At 44.5% G+C, this 22,371-nt stretch overlaps 1 protein-coding gene and 1 non-coding gene across 4 annotated transcripts; one reads left to right on the top strand and one right to left on the bottom strand.

The window, feature by feature from the left end:
• Positions 1–689: 689 nt before the first annotated feature.
• Positions 690–20,947, bottom strand: RAB11A (RAB11A, member RAS oncogene family). 3 transcript variants are annotated; one of them, XM_030014705.2, is made up of 8 exons: positions 20,782–20,930; positions 18,871–18,982; positions 17,508–17,559; positions 14,939–14,966; positions 12,568–12,763; positions 11,405–11,598; positions 10,347–10,427; positions 690–3,652 (listed from the first exon to the last, which is right to left on the bottom strand). In XM_030014705.2, exons 2-8 carry the CDS (start codon positions 18,909–18,911, stop codon positions 3,513–3,515), a joined length of 732 nt encoding a protein of 243 aa, XP_029870565.1. In that variant the 5' UTR covers positions 18,912–18,982; positions 20,782–20,930; the 3' UTR covers positions 690–3,512. The 3 variants fall into 3 exon arrangements, with proteins under 3 accessions (XP_029870565.1, XP_040979249.1, XP_029870566.1); XM_041123315.1 differs by lacking the exons at positions 14,939–14,966; positions 17,508–17,559 and having other exon boundaries at positions 20,782–20,926; XM_030014706.2 differs by lacking the exons at positions 14,939–14,966; positions 17,508–17,559; positions 18,871–18,982 and having other exon boundaries at positions 20,782–20,947.
• A 244-nt stretch (positions 20,948–21,191) lies between these two features.
• Positions 21,192–21,263, top strand: TRNAQ-CUG. Its single transcript has one exon. It is a non-coding gene; the product is annotated as a tRNA-Gln (tRNA).
• The last annotated feature ends 1,108 nt before the right edge of the window (positions 21,264–22,371 follow it).

Raw genomic sequence — 22,371 nt, 5'->3', positions numbered from 1 at the left:
GGCAATGCAGCGGACTGCTACATGTTGAAGCTTTTTCAGTATCTGTGCTTCATATTTCTAAAAATCTTGTTAACTAAAGCCCAGCATGTAATCTTCTTATTTGACAAGCCACACTCAATAAGCTATTTAAGGCTGGAAATCCATCAGGTTTGAACTGATAGAGTAAGTAATTCTAGCTTAATAAAAATGTCTTTAAATCAGAACAATTCCATGTCCTTCCTGCTTAAGAGTCAGAACCTCAACTCCCATCAAACACAAGAACCACTGATGCTCGCTGAACAGCTTCGTAAGTGTTAAGGTTGGGACTTTCAAATATGTAAATGATAGCAAAAGCTTTTGGCAAAAGCCAATTTTGCAGCATTATACAGAGTTCCCAGAAACTCCAAAAGCTCATTTCAGGGCCCAAAAGCAGTATCTGTTATAATCAGTTGTCTCCTGTTAGCAGAGAAGAGACACTTCAGTACAGAAGTAATGCCAATTACAGAAGAGAATGATCAATCAGCAGCTGAACGGGAAAAATACCCAGTTGGGTCAGTGTTCAGACAGAATAACGTCTTGCATTGTCTCTCCCAAAGCACTTTGTGAAGTACCTTCTTGTCCCAGGAGTGTCACCCAGCCCCGGGCCAGCCGGATCCCCTGCCACAGCACCGCAGTGCTTAGTCAGTAAAAAGCAGTATGAAACCACAGACCACGAGGCAAAGGCTTTAATAGGTAAGAAGTTACATCTCTGTACATACATCATCTGATTTTGCTTTAGAAGTCAATAGTTATGAAGGCTATACAAACTATTGCATGAGAATTTCATGTTCCATGTTGCAGCAGTTCATAAGTATGAAATCAGATTTTGCACAGCATTTCTGTCTAAGGCCTGTTTTATGATTATCAATTTTAAAGGTTTGGCAGGGAAAAAAAAAATAAATTAGAGTCCTTACTTCATCTAACAGCACCCGCAGCCATTTCACGGCTGCCCAGCACTTAAACACAGCACTGTTTGTTGCAAGGTGAAGGAAGAAGCACGTGCACACATGCATACTCTGTGTGGGGCAGGGGCAGCCTCAGACAGGGATTTATGCTCCCACAGGCTTCGTTGCAGTGGCATTTGCTGCAGAAGGAAGCATCTTGCATAAAACCATGCGAAATCCAAACCTGACGTTACAGCTGAGTCAAGCTGCCTGCTTACGTGAATCAGAAAAGGAAGCGAAGTGAAACTCATCCTGCGTTTCCAGTTGACAAACTTGGAACTTGGCTGCTGCGGTAACTTGGTTAATTCCAAAATTATTAATTATTAATTATTAATTCCAGTCTGGCCAGAGAAAGTGCTGTGAGAACAGCTCCCACAGTAAGTAAGGACCCAGTCTTACACCTCATGCTCAGACTGTCCTGCAATGCTAAAAGGCCCTAAATTGCCTTTGTCCCCAGAGCCACCAGTGCTGCCCCAGGCGCTCTGTGGGTGATGGCGGCCAGGAGGCTGCCAGGGACACCATGCACAACGCTCGCTGGTGCACTTCTTCAGCAGGACACCAATGTGGGATCAAAAAGCTTAAACCATTTGCAGTAGAAGGCAGTAGTTTGCTGTCCCACAGGATTTTCTTAATGGTGGCAATGTGGGGACAAAAATCAGGTTTGTAAAAGCTATTCAGAGGTTTGACTATAGCAAACCCACAGGCTTTTCAGAGCATAAAAGCTTCCTGAAGCTGCCAAACTGTCATGGCTATAAACTGCATCAGCCCCAAAAAGCTGCAGGCCTGGTCTGAGTGAAGAAGGCAACTGCATTACACAACCCTTTCAGTTCCTTTTCTGGGGCTACTTCCACTTCAGCATCTTCTCAGAGGCTGTTCCAAGAAGCTTACTAGCTTCAAGTAAAAAACATCAGGTCAAATCCCAGTTCTCCCAAAAAGTGCACCCAACACCATACTGAGTCGTCCCCTGTAATTCTTTATTAGAATCATGGATGAATATATTTTAAATCAATCTAAAAAAATAATGAATCAAGGTACAGTACATGCATAAAATACAAAGTAATTTACAAACAGATCAAAACAGCATCTTCAGAACTAATACTAGGAGGAGAAATGGATTAAAAAAAAAAAACAACAAGTGACCGACTACAGCAATGCCTTCCGTGTGCCTTACACATCATGAGCACCGCAAGACAGAAAGGTTGGGTACGAAACGCAGCTGGTAGTGCCTACCCAGATTTGGATGTTCCAAGTGGGTCATATCAGAGTTTGAGAAACATCCCCTACAATCAATTACTTCCCTATAATTGTATAAATAACTGCAGGCATTTATACAACAAACAGTTCTTTTAAATATTGTAGAAATTCAGTGCCTATAGCCCCCAAATCTTAATATTAATGACATGTTGTTTGGGAATAGCACGTACTGAGTGATACGCAGTGAGTGCAGTGACAGAAGGCACAGTTCATGTATCCCTGAACAAGCTAATCGAACAGATGATTTGTACGGAGCGACAGACCACAAAAGGAACACATCCAGTAAGAAAACTACTCCAGATGTTTTTGTTAAAGAACATACACCAAACCACTGGAATAATTTAAAAATGCCAGATGAAACAGAACTGAAAACTAAAACCAGGTTGTGGAAGTTATTGATTCATCAACTCAAGCATTTGACTATATTAATATATGTGGCATGTATTAATAAATGTGGTATGTAATACGTGACAACACTCTTCAAGTCTGTGCACCATGAAAGAAAAAAGGCATCCTCAAATCCTGATACCACCAGCACTGTGGAGGCCAAGTCTCAGGCAGCACAAAAACATGCTGCAAGTTCCAGTGTTAGAGTCACCCTTCATCAGTCACACAGCTCGTGCTTTTGCTTTCTTCACAAGAGGCACCTCAAATGGAGTCCCACCAGCGTCTCCCCGGCCAGCCTCCCAGCAGCTCTGCCTCACTTCACAACCTCCTCTGCAGCAGGTGCCAAACCACAAAAGCTCATTCACAGGTAGCAAGAACCCTGCTGCTTGTTCACAAGAAATTCTCTTTTCTCCCCCATAATATTCTATACAAAAAAATCCTCAACTTGACAATCTGAAGATGTAGCCAAAAACATTTAACTTACATTAAAATTGCACTTCAGAGCAACGGGCATTTCATCAAGCTTTAGATGCAGTATACAACATCTTAAGACAAGGAAAGATTATCCTGCCCAGAGATATTTTCCTAGTTAACCTGACAGTAATTGTTTTGCAAGGAGCAGAATAACATCTTCAAGTGCTCACTAAAGGTGTTTGTGCTCTGACTAGCGGGCATCATGTTGGAAAGAGATCAGTTCAGTTCCAAACAATTTACTGAACCAGGGAAAATACTGCAGCCACATAGAAGCAATAGATTTATAAACAGTGAAATCAAAGTGTTTAAGACATGGAGAAATTCAGAAGGAATAAGCAGTAACTAAACACAAGAAAGTAACCACGAGAATTACAAATATATTTAAATCCTGGACCTGGGGAATATACACAGCCTTTTAGGAAAGAATGAACAATTCTATATATTCTGACAGCACTGCATCTTTGGTTTGTTTTCAGTGGTTGGAGGGACATGAATGGGAACCACATTGTTGCTTGGAGACATATCGTTTTCACGTCTGTCAGACATTTGCTTCTGGGAAACAATACGATAGATCTCTGGAAGATGAGAAAGAGCTAGTCATTACGTGTACACCAGCAAAACACCATCAGAAAATTAAATCTGGGGGAAATCAGGCATAAAAGAGAACGACTTCCCATAGTTTTGGGACTATATAGGTAATGCACAGAAGCTTTCACAAGTAGTTCAATTGTGATGCTTTCTATAGTCAGAAAATAAAATACATTTTTGCAAAAGAAATTAGTTTTTTAACAACTGTTTTACTTCCCTTGAGATAAGAGTTAGTAAATGGGGAGAATTCACAAATTTTTTTGCTAGGAATCAGAAACTATGTGCCCCATGAATTCCTTCTGATGGTTCTTAAGCCTCCAAGGACAATAGTCACATGTTTGCTGACATATCCACAGACAACAGCAGGATTAAGAAGAACCCCTCAAAATTTCTCTCTCTGGGATTTGTAAGTGACCGATGGCATGTGCTGTACATAAACTCATAGAGTAGCCACAAAAGCACTTACTTCAGCTGCACAGAAGAAAAAGTGCGGTATGTGTAGCACTTCACACCCAGAAAGGAAATAAAGGATACCAAAAATAGAACATGGGGAACTTGCTTGCAAATTTGCATTTTAAACCCATTAAAGTTAAACAAAAAAAAAAAAAACCAACAAAAAAAGCCTTGTTAAACCTCAGTTTTAACAAGAAAGTTTGAAAGTGTTTCAGAGTCAAAAAGCCAACCCTGAAATGACAACATCGCATCTTCTACTCTGCACACCAGAAAAGCGTGCTGGCAACAAACGCACCAGCACTGCCAAGCAGCAGAGCCCCCGAAAGAAGGGAGCCGATACCCACACCCAATTTGCACGCTCCAGCTCACTGCCCTGCCATAAGGTTTCAGATAAGCCCAGGCTGCAGAAGACGAGGGTGCCTGCACTTCACTCCTCCTGCAGAGCAAAGCAGGGAAGAGCAAAGCTAGCAAACAACTCTGACAAAACAAAGCAAAGGTCCAAGTTCTTTTGGAGGTCTTAAGTCTCTTATCAGCTGGATAATGACTGTCCAAACACACACCTCGCCGGACCCCAAACCAAGAAACGTCTTTTCCACCAGAAATTTGTCATTAGTGAGTAGCTTTTGTTCAGAATTTTAATGAGCTGTTGCTTAGTGCACATCCTGACATCATTTCAGTACTGGAAATTGAGCAACCTTGTGCAGAGGGGTCCTCTTTGCTGCCGGGGCTGACCACACAGCTAAGTGCCTGCTTTTACAACAATGGGAAGAGATGGCATTGAGGAGCTAAAAAGGGCCCCTGACAAACAAGGCTTGAAAACCTTGCCCTTGACGCAACAAGCCTGCACCGATTTAAGCTGCCAACACAGAGGGCAAGTGCTCCCCAGGAAGAGTAAGAGCAGGGCTGCACGCATCCATGGGACTGCTGGCAAAATAAAAATCTCTCACATAGATACTGTGCTGTATCTATGGACTGTACAAGTAACATTAACCTTTGCAAGTGGTGCTTTCAAAGAATCTGCCTGTTCTGCCTCCAAACTGACAGCTCAGACTAGATAAACTGTTCAGAAAAAATGGATTTTATATACGCATTCAGTTACAGATCAAGTCGCTCAGGCAACCAAACGAGCTGCACACGTAAAAGGATTTTCTGATTTCACCCTTTCTCGAGTTCACCCTTCTTTCCAACAGTCTTACACATAAACAACTTCACAAGTTCACTGAATCCCATGAAATCAGATCTTGAAAGCCACCTGCAACCCCATGTGGGAATTAGCAGATAAAAATCAGCGTCGCCCTGTGGCAGGCCACTCAGCAATGTTCAGCAGAGTGCCTGTGTGCAGAGGTGGGTGGAGCACACCTCGAAGAGCTCTGCATTCTTCAAGACAATTTTTCCGCTCTGCTACCCTGCCCCAGCTCAGGGTAGACAGCCAGTTTACCTCCAAGTGCAGAATGCTGCCTGTTCCCATTCGACAGGGGAAAGCTCTTGCCACCTTCCTTACTGGAAACTCTCCAGTAGCACCTTCAGCAGCAGCAATTCTCAGTTTTCCAGAGAACTTCCTGAACAAGTTTATACTAGTCCCTAACACGAGCTGTCACACACTTCTTCCAGCCCTGTACATGAGGGCTCACAACAGGGTGCTCTCTGTATAACACCATCATCTTCCAGCAAAGATCTTCAGTAAACAGCCCTTAAGCCTTAAAACCAATCTTAACACCACTGATTTCTCTGTTGGTAAAGGGTCTATGCCTTCTGACTCTTGAGAACGTATTTCCATGATCCCCAGTTCCACAGTCTCCCCAGCAGTCACACAAGGACACTTAGCAGCTGTGCTGCTTGAATCAACTTGCAGCAGGCTCAACTTTGTTGCTTACTGCTGCTTCTCCCTCCTCTGCAGTGCAAACCTTTGTGCAGCCACAGTGTACTGCCCTAGATGAAAGCCTAAATGGCTAAAAACTGCCTTTGCCCTGGATCAGCTGCACACTCTTTCACCACACACAGCTGTGCTGGTGTGAAAGGGGAGGCAGGAACAGCTTAAACCTGCTCTCACTGGGGCAAAATGCCCAGCAGCAAAGCCTACACTGAAACTAGTCTGCACGGAGGAATGCCAGGCTAATGAAGACATGCGCTTTTTAATGAAGAAACTACACTTTATGCTCTGTACAGTAACTGAATGAGACCTTATTAAGAGCACATTCAGCAGAATGCATCGCTGCATAATTGGTAACTGCGTGAGACAGGCCTTGCACTGTAAGAGGGCTGGGAAAAAGTGACACTGCTGCTTAGGAGAAGCTTGTCCAGTCCTTGTCTGCTCAGCCCGTGCTAGCATTTCATTCATTTTCAGGTGTACAGAGCTAAGAAAAGAGGAAATCCCTAGATTTTTTGATGTTAATGCTCAGTGATGTTGTTTCCTTGGAGATGGGATTTCTTGGAGATGAAACCGCAGCAGAATGCGGTACAGAAACACAGACAGCACAGAGCCAGGCAGGGAATGGAGGCAGACTCCAGTTTACTTTAAGGATGCTTTATACTGTTGTGAATGCTCAGAGTGGCTAGGATTATAATACCAGTCTCTCCTATTTGCCAGATGATACAAAGCAGCTTTGTGTGCACAACAATCAGCCCTTGAAGTCTAGACATCACGCAACAGAAGAATTTGGATGGTGACCATTACTCTAAGCCACAGAAGGAGAAAGCCCCCAAAACCTCATCTGGAACCCACAGCAGGACAGGAAGCCCACTAGATGCAAGATATACCCCTATCTAAAAGTCCTCTATAATACAGGGAAAGAACAGCTTTCTCCCCCTTCTTCCACCTGTAACAGCAGCAGATCACTTAGGCTGTGCTAACTATAATGGATTCCTATTTCCCATGCCCAAAGCCATCTATTCAAATGGATTAATATGAGAATCTAGGTGTGGATAAGCTTAACAGCAACCCTACTACACCTCCAAGGGAAGTACTCTTATGAGTTTCCGACACCGTCCAAACCAGACCAGCTTCAGTAGGGCTGGAGAAGAAAGGAGTTTTGCTACAGACCTTAGTCACAACACCCTGTTCAGGAAAGATCTAAGCAGCTGTATGAAAGGCATCAGGAGCAGCCTGGGATGTCTCTGTGGTGCAGTTCCCAGCACTGCAAATACCAGCAGAGCTGGTACAGCAACATGCCCTGCCCCTTCTGCTGTCAGCCACCTCCACTCGCAGCCTGTGGCAAAGCCTCTTGGCTTTACCTACTTCCTTCTTCAAAGGACAGTGAGCATTCCACCCACAGGCACTATGCTTGGAGGCAACTTTGCCAAATACAGACTATCCATGATTCTGCAGGGTCACTCTGAAAACAACATTCCTCAGATGACTGCTCCCCTCTTTCCTTCAAAGCAAATCATTAACAGAAAAAGCCAGCTGTGAAGTGTTATTGAGAAGTTTATTGGCAGAACATTCGTCCTTAGCATGCCAGTCACAGCTGAGATGGAGCCAACCTGCTGCTAATGCATTATTTACTTCATCTTTATCTCCCTGAAACAGGAGCTCCTGTCTGGAGCGAGCCACATGCCCACTAATCAGCAGAAGTGTTTCTTCCAGCACAGTTGAACCAAGCCCTCCTGAACAAGGATCCTGTCTGCATACCCAAGAGCTCTTTATCCAAAACACTGTCAGAGCAACATACAGGGAACATTGACATTTGTGGAAAAGCAACAGCCTCAACAATCTGTCAGAGTCCACCGAGGGCAAGTTTTAATCGTTTGTTATCCCGTTACAGACTGCTCTTCCTTACAGAAAAATTAAACCAGGAAAAAAAAAAATTAAACCTCCACAAATTAGAATCCAAAATACTTCTGGAATAAAAGGTACTGTTGGAAGCATGCGAGGAGAGATAAAGAAACAGCCTAGCCTGTGCCCGAGAGGTGAACTGCTTCCCCATGGCAACGGCAGTATATCATCTGAGCGTCACATAGGTCTGTGGAAGTAAGGCAGCAGCCCAGGGCACGCAGGAAACTTTCCACCTCTTCAGCTGGCACTGTTACAGAACAGAACGGTCCAACAGGATATGGGGCAATTAGGTGACCAGTTTATATTGGCTATGACAGCCTGACAGCTACCTTGGGAGGGGATAAATAATGTCTGATATATTTCCAGTTCTGTTTTATTACTGCTGGTGCCGAACGAGTATGAAAGTTAATTAACTAACCTTCATCCAAGAGCCCCGATCCTCTCTGAAAACTGAAAGAGCAAGCAGCAAGGCTGTTTGTTCCATATTACACACAGCACATGTGGCCAAAATCTGACCTCAAAGTTCAGTCTAGGTGCTCCTCAGAGGAGAGGGGCTACCAAGGACACATGCATAAAGGAAGAAGTTTCAGGTTTTAGCAGTTACAAGCAAGCAAGAAAAAAAAAAAAAGTCTTCCTCCTGAAAAATCTATGCCCAAATTCACGAGCATTTTTGACAGGACTGCCTTTAGGTAGATGAAGAAAATGGGAAATCCAGCAGGCATCCCAGATACCACTGCATTCAGCCACTTAACCATCCACCCTCTGATGGCATTAGTAGTTAGTCATGTAGGGAGTAAAGGTATAAGCTAACATAACTTCTCTTTTTTTTTTTTTTTTTTTTTTTTAATTTGTGCAATGTTGAATTACAACCAAATGACTACACTGAAGTTAAAAGGGAACCACATGGTTCAGCTAAAGAGGAAATGAACTCAAGTTCTAGTCCCAGCATTGTATGAAGCAGCAAGATGACAAGCATCCCTGTGCGCTGTTTATTCATCTAAGATGGACACACTTACTTTTTCGCTAGTATATGGACAGGAGCACTACTACTTAGGAACACACTGTAAAAAACGCAATAGAACCAGAACCTATCAGAGGCCTCTTGCAACTAAGGATAAGGCAGGAAACAGATGGACACAGGCAGCTAATACTCCAGCAGCCTAACAACTCTCTCCACTGCTAGGGTGTTCATAAAGCATTTCAAACAACTCAAGAAATAATACAGAATTTATACTTTTATTACAGTAAATAACTTCCTAGCTGCCTCCTCACCTGCGTGTTTCAGTATGGTTAACAAGTCCTTTTTGGTGTGTTTTTAAAAGAATGTCTAAATTAGCTGGCAAAGAGGAAAAAAAAATTCAAAACTAATTAGGTGCCAATGTCACAGCAATGAGATCTGATTAACAGAGACACATAGTTTAGAAACAGGGCCACTGCTCATACCAAGCGTATCACGTAGCCTGGCACATGCTACACTGAGAAGGAGGGAATTTAAATTTGTAACTGGGAAACACGTTGGATCCACTCGGACAAAACAGAGAGACTGCCTGGCGCACCTAGAACAGAGACATACCAAAACAGAGGAGTCTCTCAGATGTTTTGAGGACCCAGACTAGAGATTTAGAGAGGCATCTGCCAAAGCTGGGAATGACAAAAGCTCAAAAACCACACACACCACTGGTGTCCCACTATGCCCTGGCTACAGCTGACAGGGTACACAGAAATACAGAAGTCCCATGACAGCTAGTGATTTCCACACTGATTTGTGAATTCCTACCCTATTTATTATAAGCCATGATTAAGTTAAGGTCCCCCACCTAGCTGTAGTTGAAAGTCTCAGAGTCTTAACAAGTTTTGCCTATCTAAAAAAGGGTTTAAACAAAAAGGAAGTACTTTATCCACAGAGCATAAAAAACACAGCACTCACTGCCTTCATACGTTACAGAGGCCAAAAGTCCAGCCAGGACTATTAAATGCAGTGACAGTGACCACCCCACAGCTCAGGAGGCACCATGTCTCAGACTACCAGTAGTAGTATTGTTCAAAGGAAGAATCTCTACCCATTCATCCCTTTTCCCTTGGCAACTATGGTCACTATTAAAGATGGAAACAAACGAGATTGACTTCTCTGATAAACTGTTTTAACTTGATGCTTGCGTGAGACAATTCTCTCCCGTGGGCACTCCCTATACCATATACAAATGGGAAACTGAAACATAAACTAGGCTGACTAGAAACCTGGGGCAGATCAAAGTGAACAAGGATTCATTCCTGAGTTCAAAGCTGGCCTTTCAACTGTGACACTTCGAAACCGGACTCCAAATCCTATGGCTGTGAAGAATGATTACAAATAGCAAAGTTTTAAACACTTTATAGGCAAAGAAATGCCTATTTGCATCATATCTGAGCAGCCTTCTGCCCTTCCCTCTTGAAACACAAAGCACTAGATGACTCACCTGTCAGAATAGTCTGGAAAGCTGCTTCCACATTTGTAGAATCTAAAGCAGACGTCTCGATAAATGACAAACCATTCTTTTCTGTGTGGACAGAAATACTATAATTAGAGGGGTACATCACATATCTGTTTTCTATCTGGAAGAACTGCTGTACCAGATTATACTTGTAGTGTTCCTGACGAGACGCACAGGTATCAAGTATAAAAAGTTGGGAGGTTTTCCCCCTTACGTGATCTGAAAGCAACACCGCCCCGCACCAGCATTAGAATTTACACTTAACCCCAAGCACAGCGATCAGTGCAGTGCTGTGTTACTTTGAGGCACATCCTCCTGCATCACTGAAAGTGAGAAGTTGCTGCACTTTAAAGAATTGTGTGAGGAAGCTTCCTGGATTTTCTTTAACCTCATCAAGTTTCTTCACCTCCCACCTGCTAGTATGTCACAGCAGCTTATTTAACAGGGGGAATGACAGTCCTCCACCTGCAAGCAGGGATTCTCACTGGCCATAAACTCTGCAAATGCAGCTACAGCAAGCCTTTATGTAAGAAACCCAGCTACACTCCTGGATTAAAGAAATTTGGCCTAAAACGAGGCAAGATTTACAGAAACTAGAATTATTTTACACAGATCTTAATTATGTAACAAGAGTCAGAAAGCCAGTTTAATGAAAGTCTGTTCAGCCATGGGCATCTGCGTAGGGCTCCAGATCAGTTGGTACAAAGAAGGCAATATACAGGTGCAAAGCTACCACCACACAAGAAATGCAAACCCAAAGCCATAGGCACAATTTTTGCCTATGCATTGTTGCTTCTGCAGGAGAATAAATCTGGTTTAAAATCTGCAAGTCCCTCTGGCTGATTCTTGAAACCACACCAGCATACATGTTCTACAAGGCTTCCTTTTTGACTGAATTAAAAAGAGGCAAACACCAGTATGTGACACTGAAGAATATCACCAGGATCACTCTTTTTCCTTCTACCAGCACACTCATGCATCTAAGATCAGGTAGGCAGATCCCCACACAGTTAGCATTAGGAAATTATTTTGAGTTCACCAACCTGCAAAAGCTCTGGCCTCATCTGTAGGGACTGCTCTCAGGTGGCGCAAGTCACTCTTGTTTCCCACAAGCATGATTACAATATTGCTGTCAGCATGGTCTCTCAGCTCTTTCAACCATCGCTCTACATTCTCATAAGTAAGGTGCTTAGCAATGTCATACACCAGTAATGCCCCTACAGCTCCGCGATAGTACCTGTGGGTGAAGAGACACATTAGAGAACCAGCAAGAAACATCGCGATTAAAAGTGACAAGTCACTGTGCAATAATGGGAAATAGCTATTGCTAAGACAGCTATACAAAAATATATCCAGAAGCAGGCTACGTGGTACTTGAAACAGTGAAGTAGAGCATCCAGACTAGGGTTATGCCACAGGACCACCAGAGCAGCCAGGACAGCTCAGAGCCTAGGGGGTAAGCCAAACCCCTGTTTGTGGGGAGAACCCTGCATCCCAAAAAAATGAAACTCTGGAATCTGTGGGGAGCTACTGTCACCTTCAACCTCTGATGCACTCCTGAAAAGCCTCCCCCACCCATCACTGTGGGTGCAGTATGGGCACGGCCCATAGTGATAGAGAGACTTTAGAATGACTCACTGGATCATAAAAATGTCAACCTGATCTATTCCCTTTACAAAAGGCCACAGCTGGTCTCCTTTCAGACCAGAGAGAGGCACAGTAAATGCATTCAAAAAGAAACAGGCTGTGTTCTCCCACCCCACAATTACCTCCAGCTTTACTTAAATCCAGCTTTTGCTATGCTGTTTTTTTTCCCAATTAAATAAGCACACAAAGTGAGCAGTCTTTCCTTGCTGCTACAGGAGGGTTTCTGGTCTTAGGTTACCACTGATAAAACCTCCATGAACACCGATATTACTTTATCAATCGCTTGCATTGAAATGAGTCTCTCAAATCTCTTGCATTCTAGGCTTGAAATGCCTCCAGTTACATATCATGAGAGCACTGAGAAGTAAATCAGTTTGTGCAGGGACACACTATATCAAGTTTCTGGGCTGAATAATATTTAAGCTTCCTTACACCACAGGTTGTGGATATTACACAATAAAATACAAACACCCCGTTTGCAGTTTCTAAGGAATCAGAAGGGCCCAAAATTACCCCCCTCAGCAAAAGCTTATCTTCAGCCATACAAGCTATCACTTACGCTGATGTTATAGCTCGGTATCGCTCCTGCCCTGCTGTGTCCCATATCTGAGCCTTTATTGTCTTCCCATCAACTTGAATGCTTCTTGTTGCAAACTCCACTCCAATGGTGCTTTTGCTTTCCAAGTTAAACTCATTGCGAGTGAATCGAGACAGAAGGTTACTCTTGCCTACTCCAGAGTCCCCAATAAGTACAACTACAAGACAGAAAAGACATGAGAATCAGATTCCAGATGTAGATAATACATTGACAATCACCTGCAACAAACATGTCTTTTCTGGAATGAAGCATGAAGGAATGAATGGCAAAACCACCACCCCAGAGCTGCCACATTCACCAGCATTTTGAACAGACCTTAGACTTGACTTTTACTTGTTACATGTCAGTCTCCTTTGCCCAACATGGAAGAACATGCCTCCTCCAGGAGGAATATACATGGCTGTCACCGCAAAAGTCGGGGTCGGTTTGGATTTCACATCCTTGTAACAACACTATAACTAAAAAAAAAAAAAAAAAAAAAAAAAAAAAACCCACAAAACCCCCACACCACACAACTGAAATCTGTTTTGCCAAAGAAGTCCAGAACGCAGGGCAGGCAGCAGACTCTGCGTGCGTTTTACACTCTTCATACCTTCGCAGAAGAGAGGCTCCCCACTGGGGCAGAAAAATTTGTGAATGGAAAAAAGAACCACCTAACCATGATGGACAGTTTAAAATGTTAGCTGAGCCACAGCACTCTGCTCTTCCACAGTCCCTCACTGCTGCTGTAACTCCTGGCCACTTTAGGCCAGAGCCTGAAACTGCTCTAAAACACTGCCAGGGTATTGCTGCGCTTCAGAATTAGAACCACCATCCACTCCCCCTTCCCCACCTCAGCTTGACTTGTCACAGCACCAGTGCCAAGCAAACTAATTGGAAGGATTCAGCTATGCTTGACAAGAGATTGACAGAAGGTTTAAAGTCCAGTTCCTACAGAAAGAAAAACGTCACGAAGATTTGCTGCAATATCCTGTGATGCTGAGTTGAAAGGTGCAACTTTAAGTGTAACTTAGAACTCACTACCAAGGTGCAGGTCACTGGGTGAAACACATTCACAGCCCTGAGTCACAGCAACAGGAGCCTCTTGGGATGATCTTATGCCCGTAAGGAAGATAAGGTACTGAACCAGTAACAGAAGGAAATAGAAGAAAGAGGAGTAAGATCCTTCAGAAGAAAAGCTGATAACTTTTAAGTTTGGCAGTGAATCAAGGCAGGTCCAAGCAAAAGAGTACACGCTCAGGTGACAAAAAAAAAAAGTTGTGGCTATGCTTGTTTTGAAAAAAACAGAAATACTTGCTCATAGACAACATAACATTATTTAACAGTTAAGATACTGTAACACAGTATTAAAGATTCTGTGTGGTACAACAGAGGAATGAGTGCACCAAACACACTTCAATCACATGAGAAACCCCCCACTGAGTCTTGGTCTAGCAGCGCAAATACTCCCATCTGCTGCTGCACCACACAGCAGCCCTCTGAACACCATCTTCTATTTAAATAATGCAAAACAATTCTGACAAATGGGATTTTCTCCGAGTGTAAGGGCAGAGCAGCACCTTTTGAACACCCTCCATAAAATGAAAATTGCAGCAAATGCTAGCTTCAAACATGGCCTTGTGGAGAATACTTCATCAAAATTAACATCTTTCCAGCCTCCTCTGCCAGCTGACTCAGCACACAGCCAGCCAAGCTACAGAAGTTGCATAAAGCACAGAATGGCTCTGTTAACCACTTCTGTTTACGAAGATCACAAGAGCAGGTAGGCAGCGAGCACATATGCTGAATGCAAATAGGATTCTGCTTCCCTACATGACAGGTCAGCACCATTCAGCATCAGCTGCCCTGACACAGCTGAACAGCTTTGCTGGCACAGAAGACACTAAACCATAATAAACTTAGTGCAGGGGACAGGGCACCTAATTGCATCATCACCACCTGGCGAAGCGCCATAGCTTTCTTCTTTCATTGGCAAATAAGTTCTTCAACACTATTTTGGCAGGTTGAGGCCACAGTTTTAGATGGCATCATATTTGTATTCGCTGGGATGTGTTACAAACAAGTTCCTAGGAGGCAAAAGTTGTCAACTCCCTTCACACACCTCGGTCCTGCTGTCACCCAGCATTAACTTTGGCAGCAGCCAAAAACTTCTTTAAACAAGAAAAGCAATCTACATACATAATTTCCTTTTCCCAACAGGATGGATCATATACCTGTTAAGTATTCCCCTCAAACATATTTTTGTTGTTCAGTGCATATTTCAAAGCACATCTTTAAGTTATTTAACAACAGATAGATCATTTTAATTCCTCTGCCAGGTTTTTTTCCTTACCTTGTCTGAATCCCATGCTGCTTATGTTCTGAATGGTTTCCAGCACCAGATTAACACGTTCCAATTAAAAGGGGAAAATATTAGACCTTCCTCCTTGAAGTCAGCTAGTTCCTCTACTTAATTGGGCCATTGCAGCTCCTCTTGAACACAGACACAAGAACAGCTTGGAATGTCAGCAGGCGCCTAAGACTCCTCACACTTTCTGCATTTCTGCCAGTCTGAGCAAGTATCACTCTTTGAATACAATTATGAACTGAAACAGCTTTAACAGCCACTTGGATTGTATTATTAATTTTAATTTTGCTTTCCTTATCAAACCACTTCACTTTGATATTTTATGCTACACAGTGTTCCCATATATTATATTCTTGGCATAGAAATACAGTAGGAATGACCCTGGATGGCTAGTCCCATTCTAACTATCCCAGGCAAACAGTTTCTGGGAAGGAAATGACATTATCTAGTTCCATGTTAAAGCTAATTGTTCCTGCACTCACATTCTTATTGGGCTTTTCTTCCAGAAACTCATTCCTAATGGTTAGAAATTGCCTTCTAATTTTCAGAAGAAATTAGCTGTCAGCTGATGGTGGTGTTCATGTGCCAGCATTGTCCATTAGCTTATTAGTTTCTGCTCCCAGTAGTGTTTATGCTGGGCTATTTACAGAAAGCAAACGCATCTTCTCTCGGCTTTGTTCTACCAGCCTAAGCAAACTTCTCAAATGTTTCCTTATAAACAGACTGTACATCTTCCCAAACATCTTCCCTACAAGTTTTTCAATTTCTTTTCCACACAGTGAGAAGAACTGAAATACAGGGATTTTAATATTTCCATCTCTACTAGGCATACCTGGAACTGGAATTACCTTTTCCTGACCATATCACCTTGATGGCTCAGTCTGCCTGTGATCAGACCTAACTGTTTTAGCTTTAGGTTGGCAGACTTTTACTTTACCAAACTCCTATAAGTCCCCAGGCATAAAACCTTACATCCGGAATCCCACCTCATCTGGAGAACTGCAGTCCTCATCAGCACACAGCCCTTCCAGCGCTGCACTCTGACTTTCTCGTGTACCACCCAACTTGCATCATCAACAAATTCCTTTACTACATCAGCACTGGAAGGAGGAAGGTCTAGAGGAAACATTTAAGCAACATCAGCCACAAGACCTATTCTTGAAAACCTCCATCAATAACTTTCTCTGGACCAGCACTTCCCTTACAGGAGCAGCACCTTAGAAAGCTTCGCAATCAAGGGAGATTTGTATTGGCACATCCTGAAAGTCATGAAAGCAATCGCCCTGCCCCAAGTGACTACTACTAGGCAGGTAATTTTTACTGGTTTAGTGATGTGCCAGTTCAATACTTGCAACTATGTGCTTTAAATCAATGCACTTTTTTACCTACAGCATTTACCACCTCAAAGGTTTTAAGACAAGCATCTGGTGGAAAGAAAAAAAAAAAAAAAAGAAAAAAGAGGAAAAAACAGAGTATGAAGTCCATGTTACTGTATAAATTTCGTTCTTTAAGTCCAGTTTTATTTCTGTAGAAGACCAAAATAAGAATTTAATTTCCTAAGTTGCATGAAAAGCAATTTAGAGAACTCCATCAAGAAAGGATTATTAATTTTTCACCAACATTCCAGCTCACCCAATTTTTATTTCTGTTAAACCTCTAAATTAGTTGAATTTTCAGAAAATACTGTAATTATCTCATGAAATATGCTATTGACAACCTAATCAGGTTGAAAATGGAAAGTCCAGCATCACTAGCTTGTATTGTCTATGGTAAAAGTTATTACACAAGTCACATATTACACAATTTAAAAAAAGTAACACCAGTGCTAGGGAATTACGATGTCTAAAACCACTCCTCTCTGCATCAAGCTCTGCTATTAAGAGACATATCAATAAAGAGCCTGGACATATCTTTGTGATCTCCAGAAGAACCTGCTGAGGAACACGTCTTCCTGCCCACTTCAGTTGGAGTTTAAAGGAAATGTGAATAAGATGACCTGATTCTATAACTTGTAGGTAGCTGGCGATAAACCTAAAGTGATCATATCTTATATTAATCTTCCTCCTCACCTGTGCCTCCCTGTTTTATTCACCCGTTTCCTGTCACAAAGGGAACTGTCATCTCAAATGCACTTTGGGGCAGGGGTCGTTCGTTACCTGTACATACTGTACATAACTCAGAACTGGGCCTCCAAACGCCTCTGTAGTAAAATAGCTAAGCCAGCAGGTTTATTATAGCACAAAAGTGCCTCAACATCTAATGCAGTGAAGGCAAAGGGCTTGCTACCATTACAAAAACCAACAGGTGTCATGCAAACACTTTTCCCTATAAATTTCTGTAAACAAAACACACAAGAAAAAAAAGTGCTTTCTAAAACCCAAACCAAAAAGTTTGTTCAGATTCAGAGCATTTCTTCAATATCAAAGGGAAAAAAAAGTGGAGACATGAATGTGATGCAAAGTAGCAAGCAGATAGCTTGAAACTAGAGTTTTTCCTAACAATGAGCTGAATGTCACCGCAAGTCAGGTCCATGTTCAGAAATGAGAAGTCTGACCCCAAATCCAGAGTTCCAAATGGTCAAAGTGCAGACATAATCCTCTCGAGCTCTGTCCATAGAAAACACAGAAGACATCTTCTACAAGCAAGGATTACTTTGATAACTACTCATCTACTGCAAGTACATTACTTTAATCAAAAAGAGTAAAAAGTTCCTACATTTAAGCCAGGCTTAATTTATTAAGTAATGAAGTAATATCCTTATATCACCATTATATTTGCCTCCCATTAAAATTAGAGCAACATTTCTACAAACTGGACTTCATAGGTCTTGCGTTTCCTCAAGTGCAGTGCTGGGAACAGGAGGCACTGCTCTCAGCTAAACCCAAAAAGTATGGAAGAATACAAAGGCATGTGTAGCTGGACAAGATGAATTTACCAGAAATTGTCTCTTCACAAGCTAGGCTTAGGCTTTAGCATATGCTGAAGCGTTGCAACAGCATCAGGAGAGGGGTATTTTGTAACAGGTACTGTGATTTTATTGTACAGCAGCACAGGTGGGCTCAGCTTACACCCAGCAGCAGAGTCAGCCAGATTTTTACATAAAGCTGCTGTCGGTGGCTGAGAGGACAAAACCAGAGGTCTCACAAACAGACGCATGGCAGTTTAATTCAAGAGTAGGAAAAGACAGCTAGACTAGAGAGTATCACCCAATTATTTTAAACCAAGTCAAACTCTGAACTCAGTCCCACCAACCTACCATGTCCCTTCAAGTTCATAAACCCAGAACTGTCCTACTGGATTAAGTGTCCTTACAGACCAACACCCAGTCTGACTGTCAGGAACTGATGTCTGAGAAACATTATGTGTAACAGAACAAACAGACCAATCTTTGCCCCAGCAAGCCCTTGCATCTCCAAACAAGCAATACCTTCAGACTTGCCATTGTAACCATCACACTGAAATGCTCCAACAGACATTCTTCTTCCTCTATAAATTTGTGCAGTCTTTCAAACCCAGTTATAGTATTTACGGCAATGCACCACTCCAAAATTTGCATATACATCTGTGGGACTTTACATCCGTTTGTTTTTGCCTGCTGCTCAATAAAAAAAGCATTACAGATATCCAGAGAAATTAGGACAAACAGTACTTTCCCTATTTGCCCTCATCACTCGCTGTTTTAATTTTGATAAAGTTGTACATCACTTCAGTATAAGGGATACAAATCCATTAGGTGTCTCTGACTATTTTGATGCCCTTCCCCATCTTTTTAATTCTACAATATCCCTATCAAAATGGGTATGGCCATCCTGCCTACATTTCCCCTCAAACCCCAAGATGCTCATGCCTCGGATTCAACCATTGGCTTAATGTTCCCCCCCAAGTTCTCATTTCCTTTTCCAAGAGTTTTTACCTACCTTTTGCCTTTTTGGCCAGTGCCTGGTAAGGAGACATTCATTTCAGAGACCTACTTGCAATAATTTCAAAATCATTCCAGAGCAGTGACAGCTTGTTTGGAACCACCATCACCTTTGGGAAGTTACAGAAGTTTCCACAATTTGTATTAGTCTGCATTTGTTATGTTATTTCAGCTGCCACATTAATCCCAGTTATGTGACATTGCATCAACTTCCTGCAGTCTGCTTTAGCTTTGCAAAGCCTGAATCGCTCATCTTCAACGCCATGTTTATAGCATTCCCTGCACTCCCAACAGCTTCTATAAACTAGTCTACACAGAAAAAGCTTTAGGAGGGGCAAACAATTAAACTAGCTTTGAACTTTTCTATATAACTGGATCCTAACTTTATTATTTCCCAATTACATAAAGAAACAGGTCTAATAAAAGATAGGACCTCTCCCAACAAACTCTGCGTCACTGATATTCCCAGGCCTTCACAGCCAAAACATTAATTACAAGCACACTGACAGAATTGCATGAACAAGTAAAAGTAATGCAATGGTTTTGATAACTTGTACACATAAGTACCTACAGCAAGATTGCTTGATGCGATTAAACTAGTGGTCAGCAAGGCCGTTGCCAATGCTGCAAGCTGAGAAGAGGGGCCCTTCTGGGTACTTCCTGATTTGATTTTAATAGCAGTACAGATGACTGATTTATAGTTAGAAGTAATGCCACTCTCCACACGGCACTCAGATAAAACGGACAACAAAAGAAAAAATGTAATTCCTCAAAGTTATTACAGTAGCTTAAGGGTACAGAAAAAAGCCACTGACATTTTCCTTTACCTAAGTTTCATGATGACAAGCACTGGGTCTCTCACCGTTACAGCATAACAAGCAATGCTCTAAATCCTAAATTCAAATTTACAATACTATATCACAATAAACAACTACTTTTTACAACACTTTGCTTGCTTTTGCAGTAGGATTTAAAAAATTGGATAGACAACTTCAAAACATCAGCACTTCTGTACACGTTTCACAGCATGCTTTATGAACCTTTACAGCAGGCCCTTATTTTGCTCTGCAGGGAGCGAAAGCTGAGTAGTTAACTAAAACCTGCAACATTTTAACCCGACTTGCTGCTGTAGGGCTGACAGGTGGGGCAGCTCTCCTGGAAGACCAGCTATTCCTGCCCTTCCCTACTGGGTGCCGGGTGAGATGCCAGGACACGAGGAGAGACCGCTGGGTGTGAAACAGCAGTTACATTCACCCCTGGCGAAGGGCTCAGAATACAGAAGGCAGCAAGTAACACCACGTTATTAAATTAGCTGCATCATCTACCAACGCGGAGCATCCAACTCATTTACTTTACAGTCTTATTTAACAACTGGAAAAGGAAGCAGTCCTTATCGACCCTGGGCATCCTCACTCACGACCTCTGCTCGCCTTCCCAGCAGGCCGGCCCTCGCCTCAACCCGCTGACGGAGCGGAACCCCCGGACGAGAGGCAGACACGCCGGACCACCCCTACGGAAACCTGCCCGAATCTGACATTCCGGGCTGAGGGCGCTCCGGGGCGGGCACCGACGCCCAGCACACCCCCGCGATCAGCCTCCAGAAAGATCCCAGCCGGCCTTGGCGATGCCCGCGGAAGCGCAGCCCCCGCCCCCCGCCTCGTACCGGGCGAGGCCCACGCGGGGCCGGCCGGGGGGTCCTCCGCCCGCCCCCTCGGCCGCCTTAGGGGAGCGGGAACCGCCACCCGCCTGTGGGCCCGGGCACCCTCCCCGGGGCGGCGAGCGGCTCCCCGCCCCGCCGCCGGGTCGCGCCGTGAGGAGGCCGCTCTCCCCGCCTCCCCGCCAAGGCCGGGACCCCCTCCGGAAGGTGACCCCTCCGGCTGCCATGGGGACGAGGCGGCGCGGCCGTTACCTTTGAAGAGATAGTCGTACTCGTCGTCGCGGGTGCCCATGGTGGGGTGCGCCGAGACCGAGGACTGGGAGCGGGAACCGGACCCCTCCCTGCAGCCGCCGCAGCGCTTCCGCCCTCCGCGCTCTGCCCGCCCACGCCCAGGCGCTTCCGGGGCAGCGCAGCGATTACGCCAAACTGCTTCCGGGACAGAGCAGCCACCCTGCCCACCCCGGCCTTAAAGGGACGGCGCCGCGGGCGGGGCGGAGCGGGACGGGCGGTCCGCAGAGCCTGCGCGGACACGCCCCCGTCGTCCACCCACGGTCACGGTCACGGTCACGGTCACGGTCACAGCCACGGGGACGGGGCGCGGCGGCAGCACGGGGGGCGCCGGGGAAGGGACTAGTGCCGGCCGGGAGGGAATATGGCAGAGTGGTTCCATGGTGTAATGGTTAGCACTCTGGACTCTGAATCCAGCGATCCGAGTTCAAATCTCGGTGGAACCTGAAGCTTTTTCTCACCTCTTCTCTGTTTTTTTCAACCTTCTCTGCCCAAATTATGGCCAGAGACACTCCGCGCCTCCCGGGCTCCTTCACACACGGAGGTGTAACAGCCACACCTCGCTCCTGCTCTTGGCCGGCAGCCACCAGCCCAATCCCCAGCCACGGGTGTGGGTGTCCTTCTCCTGGCTACACGGGCAGGCGATGGCTTCCACCCCAGAGCTGCCCGCAGCCACAGTGGAGCTTGGGGTGGGTCAGTGGGAAGCGCCCCAGGTCTCACAGAGCTGAGCTGAGAGGGGTGTGTGAAGCCGGTGGAGGCGTCGGAGGTGCCAATGAGCTCCTTCGCCTCATGAGGTGCAAAGGGCCTGCGAGCAGGGGCCCCTTCCCCACCGCCATGCCACTGCCCACCCCACTTCTCCCCTCCCGAAAGGCAAGGCCCCTCATCTGCCCCTGTGCCGTGGGATACCCCAGCTTTGTCATCAGCTTCCTTTGGCGCAGGCTCAAGACCTAAATAGAAGATAAAAATAGCACTTATGTCCAGATGATTAAACCAAAGCCCTTAAAACTGCTCTTTTTCCACCAGCTTGCCATTAGCAGCAGCGGTATGTTCGCCATCTCTGCAGTCAGTTGCTGCGCATGGAAAGTAACCCCCGGGCATCAGCACCAATGCTGTGCATCGGTTAGTGTCTGCTGGGACGATAACAAACCATAACGTGATCCCCTGCGTTTAAAAATAAATAGTTCACGCTGCCTTGGAGTTTCTGGGCAGGGAAAACAAAGTGCTAATAACAAAGACACGCGACGTGTGGCCACAGCGTGTCACACCAGAGGAGTACGGCGCTGGGCTCTCCACAGACACATGGGTGAGGTTGGAGCATCGGCGTCTGGGCTCACTCCACGTCCTGCCACCAGCCTCCGGCATGCCCTGGCAGATCGTACACCTCCAGCTTCTTGCAGGTGCACAAAACCCGCCAAGCGTTTGGGGCTTCGCATCCCCAGAACCCTGTTTTCCACATGTTCTGTGGGAATCATTTCATGCGCCAGTTCCGGAAGGGTATTGTAAGGCCAGAAGCTCGCAGGAGCAGAAGGCGCTCCGGTAGTGTAGCGGCAGGGT

Source organism: Aquila chrysaetos, chromosome 5, assembly GCF_900496995.4.
Source record: "Aquila chrysaetos chrysaetos chromosome 5, bAquChr1.4, whole genome shotgun sequence".
NCBI classification, from domain to species: domain Eukaryota; kingdom Metazoa; phylum Chordata; class Aves; order Accipitriformes; family Accipitridae; genus Aquila; species Aquila chrysaetos.
This window is presented reverse-complemented; position numbering and strand designations above follow the sequence as displayed.